At 44.9% G+C, this 8265-nt stretch overlaps 1 protein-coding gene across 5 annotated transcripts in view; it reads right to left on the minus strand.

The window, feature by feature from the left end:
* LOC146202247 (glutamine--fructose-6-phosphate aminotransferase [isomerizing] 2-like) overlaps window positions 1-4305 on the minus strand; it is a 62508-nt gene extending 58203 nt beyond the window's left edge. For 4 of the 5 annotated variants that reach the window (XM_084588047.1, XM_084588046.1, XM_084588045.1 and 1 more), the window contains exon 1: window positions 4073-4305. In XM_084588047.1, the coding sequence (XP_084444173.1) occupies window positions 4073-4079 (7 nt within the window). In that variant the 5' untranslated portion in view covers window positions 4080-4305. The remainder of the gene's footprint in view (window positions 1-4072) is intronic. The other variant, XM_084588050.1, reaches the window with a different exon arrangement.
* Between the last annotated feature and the right edge of the window lie 3960 nt (window positions 4306-8265).

The raw sequence follows: 8265 nt of genomic DNA on the forward strand, positions 1-8265 counted from the left end.
GCCTGCTCTGGCTTGTACTGCTGAAGCAGTGCCCCGCACCGCAAGATGGCGCCCGTGTCGTCATTTGAATAATACCTATTCTTAGTCGATGCTGACAGGCGCATATACGGTGCGCGCACGTACACGGACAAACTTGTAGAGAACCCCTTAAAGACATGCATGGCTCGAAATAGCGGCATGAAAGGGACCTCAGCAGCGTTTCGAGTTGGGCGCGTGCCCAGGTTATCACCGATTACGTCGAATAATGAAATATACCCGTAATCTTTCATTCACAAGTTCGTTTCCGTCTGCCAAAGCTCCTAACCGTGTAGGCGCAACGTGGCATCCCGCTTCCAGCGCAAGTCGACGCAGCGATTTCCACGAGTGCCAAATGACACAAGCAGTGCGTTTGTCCCCGCCTGAAGGGGTTTGCTTGCTGCAGACCAAACAAGCGACAATTACACTTGCTAGCCGATGACCCGCAGTTACCTAGATGCGTATACACGAAGCCTTAGCTTTGATTGCGCCGCCGCAATGCCAGTCGTATACAGACGCAGTTATCACATGTTTCGAGGCGTTGGGCTGCGGCGACGCCCAAGTACGTACACGGTACACGTCTAATAAAGCTCCACTGCCGCAGCTCTTTTTACGGTTTATGGGACGATAAAAGAAAACTGCTGTAATGTATGTACTTAGGAAGCTGCACACAGCTCGCGCACTTGTCTGTAACGGGTCTCGCGCCTCGCAAAGATAAGAGAGCTTCGCCACTGTTGAATGCCGAACTTACTCAAGTGATGTCTATGGCGTTTCGCAATCAACTCTCATTTCAGCAAAAAGCGCCGAGCATTCCACCCGGCCCTTCTCAACCATCTCGACGTTGTGGTCCGGAACGCCACTAAGAAATGCGAGATGCAGCACCCACAGTTTCGTGAAGGGTACACAAAGTGAGGCAACCGCCAAACACGCGCCAGAGCCATATTTTTTCCCGGATCTTTCTTACTCCCTGAAGTCCTGCCAGACTTTCAGCGCGTTCTAACGGACGGCTGCTTGTTGTTTCGCGGTCAGTTTTACCGTGATTTTTTTTTTTTTTGCCGTCAAAAAGACGAAGCCCATTCTTCCCAAACGCTGTCATCGCGACATGGAGGCAGCCCAGTGACAGGTGACACTCTTTTCATTGCGGCGGACGCATTTCATAAGGTTCCCGAAGCTGCCACGCATTATAGTCGCTGCAGAGCGGTATAATTACGTAACACATTACGTCCAGTTTGAAACCCCAACATCAGCGCGAGAGCGAAATGTTTTTAGTGCGAAAGCTGACGTTCTAGGAAGCCACGGCAGCAGCGTTTGTCGGCAGAATGGAGTACACAGGAGCACGGAGACAAGTGCGCGTTGACCCGGTTGATAAATTACAGTGCAGCGTTCTACAAAACCATCGTCAAAATCTCGATTTGTGACGTCAAATACTTCGTAACACTGCCAACTGCTACACGAACTTTTTTCTCTGTAGCATACAAATTCAGAAAGGAAACAAGCATCGTCGTGTCATATATATCCGATACCACGAACTAGAATGACGTGACTGCGCCATACGAGGTGCCAGTTGAAGGAGAGTCCTTTCATCGGGAGTGCACGGGAAGGGCTTTTAAGCTGCTGCCGTTCTAAAGCAATGGTTGCAACTTCGCAGTAGATGCCCGGGAGAACGGCATGCACTCTCCGGTGTGGAAAAGGAGCTCCCTCTACAAAAATAACCATCCGGACCAGAGCCCCTTCAATGCCAAAAGGAAGGCTGCCCGGCGACACGAAGACAGCAAAGCATGGACGTTAGCCATGTACCGGTTCGACAAGACAAGCTGATTGCTTTTTCCAACAGCCTTCTGCACTCTTCATGTCCAGGGTAAAATTGTAAAAATGAAAAGGGAGAGTCGCGAGGGAGGGGGGCGATGGAGACGGTGGCGTGCAGAACCAGCAGTTCGATTGAACGAACCGATCCAGACAGGGTACGAATAGAAGCCGGATCTTTTTTTTTTTTTTTTTTCTTCTGATGTAACGACGGCTGCCTCCTCCCCAAACAACCTTCCTGGCAGCTGCAATGGTGGTCAGGGCTCGACCACATTCCTGTCGTCTTCTCTATGCAAGGAGCGTACTGCTGCAGCTTCTGACCTGCGACTTATCGCAAGTAGCAGAAAAGAGAGAGTCAAAAGCTGAACGAATTTCTCGGCCGGCCTTGGTGCTGCAGGGGTTCACCTTGAGAAGGCGAGGAACGCGCGCTGCGCATAGCAGTAGCCTAGTAGCTCGGAAATGAGAGCGGCGAGCGGTAACACAGTCTCTGCGCCAGCAGACACCGTCTGTATCTTGCCCTTCCTCCCGAGAGTTCGCACTTCGCTTCAGGTTTCTGTTTCATAGCCGAGCGGCTATGAAAAAACTCTCCAAGCGCACCCAGAAGGCCGGTACGCTGCTTTTGCAACGGTCAGCGATACAGGTGCATTGCTTGACACTTACGCTCGAGCAGTGAAGCTACCGCCGTGGAAACACTTTATTGCGACTAACTGGGCCTCTGTTCAGAGATCAAAACTTGCCGGCTTCTCAAAGCGAGTTGGGGAAAGGACAGTTCGCGGACTCTCGTTTTTCAGGTACTGGGGCTCTGGCAAGGGCAAGCACATAAATGACCTCCATATCCCGCGAAGGCCGACTTGAACACCCTTTTAATTTTTCTTTTTTAAGTCAAATCACCGACTGACCAATGGACATATCGTACAGAGTATGCTGCTTACTCGGCGATACAAGTTTCAATGCACGGACATCACAACTTTTACAACTGCATACTAAAATCTTGAGCAACAAGCAGCTGACATGTACACATGTTTTGACATCCACAAACAGGCAAAATCGGTACACACGACCTCGCCGACTGCCACGTTCTCTTTTTACTTGTAAGCAATCCTCAAACAGGTCTGGTAATGATTAACAGCGCACAATGAAATTTTCTTTCGCGGTGGCTCAGTAACGATTAAGCATGCGCAACTGTTGCAAGGCAGTTCTCTGCAGAAGTAGGTCTCGGTTTCGTCTTCAATGCCTACCATTCGCTTTTTGTTAGTCGGAAGTAGGCGCCTTCCTCCAACCGGTCCTTTCAGTAGGCCATACCGCCGCTCCGATCATCAGCAGCTTCTCTTCCGTTTTTTTTTTTTTTCTTTTTTTTCGCGAAAGCAAAACCTAAACGAGTATTAAATGGGTCACAACGCCGGACTGGTCGCAGCAGGAACGCGGGGCGAGGCCCGGCGAAATGATCACTTTCACGTAACAGTACAGTAAGGAAGCGCAAAGAAAACAAGAAAAGTTAACGGCGATTTTGTGGGCGCGAGGCACTCCCCTGCGTACGAGCGAAATGCGCCCAGCAGTGCGTCGCTCGTCAACGTCCGGCGCGATAGCGAACGCTTACTTGTCAAAACGGAATCAATTGTTTGGCGCGGTGCCAGCGTAATCGCGATATGATGGTAAAGGTTTCGAAAACGCCATTCTTCGGTTATGCTTGGGAGTCTGCACGACGAACGAAATCGAGTTAAATTAGAGCACGGAACTATTTAACGCGATTTCGTTCCCTCGAACAGTTACAAAAATTGCACGCAATAAATGAAGAGCGCAGCAGATTAAGTGAAACTTGTGAAAAAGCAGGTAGACAAACGAGATTTGTGCCAGCAGACCCCGGGGAGAACAGTCGTCAGTTGTCACATTATTGGATCACAGGGTAAGTTTCAAATGTACGAGCGATTTAGCTTTATTAAAAATTCACGCAATATCTGCGATACTCTGGACGCTATCCTTGTTCCAGCTAAACAATCCATTGCAAGACGACGCAGCCCGTTGGCTAGTATAATAAAATGCTGCGCTGACAGCTCGAGCAAGAACCGTAAAGATAGAGCGCGCGTTATAAAACGGCACTGCGCATCTCCTCCGGGACACAGTTCCGAAACGCCGCGTGCTACGTGACGGATGCACCGACGTTCGACACATGACACAACGTGGCAGTTTAGCAGTTATTATCACTAGTAAACCTAGACAAACGAGGGAGCAATGAAATACGGATAGTCGGCCTCACCGCACATCTCGAACGCTGCTTTGAAGGATCGCTTCGGCTGACCAGCAAAACTTTACGGCAGCGGAACAACGTCGTGGACCGACTTCGTGGCGCTTGAAGAGGCGTAGAAGGTGCTAAGCAACCACGTCAGTCGCGTGCGAGCTGCATACTGAACGCAAACCGCAGTGCAGCGGCAGAATAACACATGTGCAGCAGCGAGTACACGGGTACACGCGAGAAAGGGAAGTTGTCGCCGGAAGCCAGCAACTGACTGAAGGCGTGGCAGAAGCAATGTTGCTAGACGATGTCAAGTAAAAACGAAACCGAAACTGACTTGTTTTCGGGATCTTTGAGTTGTCGCACAATAAGTTTATGCACAAAAATAACCGTCCAGTCTTACTACCGATTTTTCTGTAGTGCTATCACAACCAGAAGCATATATATATATATATATATATATATATATATATATTGTTGTAGACGACCTTCAACAGGACGATACGTCGTCAACAGTCACAGTCAATGGAACGTTCTGCGATCAGTCGTGAGACTTGTGATATTCAAGCGCACTGTAGACTTGTGTCAGCACACGTACGAGCGTCGAAGCGAGCTTCATTGTCGTTTTCTTTCCTGACCGTCACGCGCGTTGAACATGCTTGTCATCGTTCTCTTCAGCATCAGGAGCTGAACATATCAGAGCCCAATACCTGTTTTACAATATATATATTTATTTGCATAAGAAAAGCAAATGGCATGCAAATCAATTCAAAATTGTTCCTACACTGAGACGAATAATTTGAGGGACTCAGTATGGAAGAAAAAAGAATTCCATTTTAATAATTTAGTGAGAAAAAAATTAGCTTCGTCCGATCAAATGTTTCTTTAGGAAGTTATTGCGTGCACGTAGTTCCAGTCCTATTTTGCACCCACTAAAACCTGAGTGTCAAAGGCCAGTATAGCAGCAATAGCAGGCGCACACACCTAAATAAATAAATAAATAAATAAATAAATAAATAAATAAATAAATAAATAAATAATATATATATATATATATATATATATATATATATATATATATATATATATATATATATATATATAGGTCGTGGGTTCGGTGGGATGTTTTTCTTTCTACTTTGTTTTCTTTATCTTTCTTCCCAAATTGATTACAGCACTAATTCAGGTCAATAGCAAAATGTAAAACAAAAATCCCCTAAACTTTCTTTAGCCTCGCCGACTGTTGGCTTATATATATATATATATATATATATATATATATATATATATATATATATATATATATATATATATATATATATATATATATATATATATATATATATATATATATATATATATATATATATATATATATATATTTACTTCGATAATCACATAAATTAGTAACGTAAACTGTTCAGGGGAAAGATAATTAAACACAAAGTAGAAGAAAAAACAACGTGCCGATGGTGGGATCCGAACCCACGACCTCCGCTTTCCTTGGCCTCGCCGACGGTTCCCTTCTTTCATTCATGTATTATAACGAGCACCCTCATTTCCCCTTCATTTATCTGCTTGTAGCTTACGGGGGTCTCGGTTCTGACAGTCTTGAAGCCACAGGTAGCGTAAGAGGGTTCTAGCACAGCTTTCGCCCTCGCTATTGATCACGTTCTACGTGACGCGTGCGGTAACACAGGACGTTTCACGTCCGCCGCTTTGGTTGAGGGTGGCGCTGGTGAACACTCTCAAGGTTCGTATACAGACAACATTAATACCCAAGAAAGTAACAGGGGGGACAGCGGCCGATGTAGCTCAGTTGGAAGAGTACCGGACGCGATATTCGGAGGTCGTGGGTTCGGATCCCACCATCGGCACGTTGTTTTTTCTTCTACTTTGTGTTTAATTATCTTTCCCCTGAACAGATTACGTTACTAATTTATGTGATTATCGAAGTAAAAATTTAAAAAAAAAAATAAGACAAAGTACAATCCCCATTGCTTTCCTTGGCCTCGCCGACTGTTCCCTTCTTTCATTCATATATATATATATATATATATATATATATATATATATATATATATATATATTTATATATATATATATATATATATATATATATATATATATATATACATACATACATACATACATACATACACCACGAAGTGACAAGATTGGACCAGTTTCCCACCTAGCAGTATATGCCATCAAATGATGACTTTTATAATGCATTGAATTAATTTGTCGCGTCATATTTGACTTATGTAGCTCCCTGATATAGTATATGTCATACGTGGCGACGGAGGTACCCAATAAACGATAAACAATAAAATAAAGTTTCATTCGCTTCTACCATTTGCGCAATCTGAACACGTGGAGGGCGCCGATTCGAACTGATCGTGCTCTCGAGCTTTGCGCTTGCGCATTAGACCATTGAGCGTGGCTCGTGCGCATTGCGTGGCCCATTAGAAGAATAACGGGAATACGTCATAGTTGGCAACAGGAGAGAGAGAGAGGGGGGGGGGGGGGTTACGTGACATTCTGATGTGGATGTTGCGACCATTGAAATGGCGAACCGAGGTAGTCAATGACCTACCTGAATGCGCAGTAGTTTGTTGCAAGTGCTTAAAGGGAGAAAATAGGCCAATCGATATGCGTTGACAATTATATAAACTGTCACACTTAATTAAATATTACGGAGACGCATAGTAAGTGAGCAGTATTTGAAAACAACACCTCGACTACATATGCATTCGCTTACTGTTTGCGTCGAATAAAAGATATATGTATATTCAGGATTACTAAAAGCACTTTTTGTTTTTAAGTTGAGTGCAAGAGTTTGGTTACTTACGCATCGGCGAAAATGTTCATGCAATATTTGTTTTACCATGCGTAATATTGAATCTGTGGCGATTGGGTATATTTTCTTCAATCCAGAAAACCTGCCTCTTGTTAATATGCTCTAGGCTCTAAGGCTGCTTCACGAAGAATGTCTATTTTAAGGCGGGTATGCCGCTAATTCAGGCACTGCCATGTCTCTTCTTCCTGGGCACCATATTCTGACCAGCGACTTTTGGCCAGTAGCGGGCCCATTCAGAAGAGGCAGGGGCATGAGTCAATGTACAGTCTCACGCGCCGCACCGTTAAAATGATGTCTGCCGTAGGTTTCGTTTGTGTAGAAAACAATGCATAGCAACTTTGTTTTTTCAAGTTTGCGTTGATTCTGCTTTGTGTTCATCGTCACAGATTGCAACGCGATCCATCGATTTAGTTCATTCTTGGCTTTTACAGATGTAGAGTGCGTGCTGAGGCTAAGAAGGTTACAAAAAGGTGTGGTGACTCTCCTCCACGCTCGCGCATTGTGGATCGCCGACAACTTCTGCCCATTATTTATCAATATGACGATTGTGGCAACTTAATGGCTTACAGTGCCACCAATTCGAGCCTTTAAGGTGCACAATTCGCTGCGGATCTTGGTGTCACGGTCGCGTTATCTTCCGTAAAGAGATCGAATGACCGTGTTAACAGCTTCGAAGAATAAGCAAAACATTTACAGGAAGGAGTCGAGACATCACGACAGGTCTTTGCTTTTCTACACATATATTCCATTGTTTTGCCTTCATAAACAGTGCAATATATATCGCGTGTTTCAGCGAATGCTTTTAAAAATTTCTAAATATAGTTAGGTTGAAATAGAGAGAAAAAAAAATACTTGCAGGAACAAATTCTCAGGCGCGGCGGACACAGTATGCGGCAAAACTCTTCTCATTAGCCAGATAATTAACGAAAACCCACTAAATAACGTTTATTATCGCAGTTGGCATGTTAGTTCCAATAGGGAGCTCGGATCCGCGAACAACACGATGCCGTATCAGTTTTTGAAATGAAGAAAAATCGATTTTGTACACCCCTGCAACGCAAAGAAATCCGACGCTTTTTTTTTCTTTTTTTTTCGTACGAAACCGAAACTAATCGCGAGAGAAGCGCTTGACGCTCGGTCACTGACGCGACGTCCAGTGATGACGTGATACGGCGCCAAATTCGAACTGCCTGCTCTACCGTGACGTGTCATACACTTTATTTCGCTCTGTCGCAGTCAGAAACTTGCTTTTCCCTTGCACCAAGCTGTGAGGCAAATATAGATGACATGGCTCAATATCACTTGCAGTTTGAATTTAACGCCGTATGAGTGCCCACTGTGCTCGAGATCACCG

The sequence above is a fragment of the Amblyomma maculatum genome, chromosome 1, assembly GCF_055883805.1.
Source record: "Amblyomma maculatum isolate TAMU_Amacu chromosome 1, ASM5588380v1, whole genome shotgun sequence".
Taxonomy (NCBI): domain Eukaryota; kingdom Metazoa; phylum Arthropoda; class Arachnida; order Ixodida; family Ixodidae; genus Amblyomma; species Amblyomma maculatum.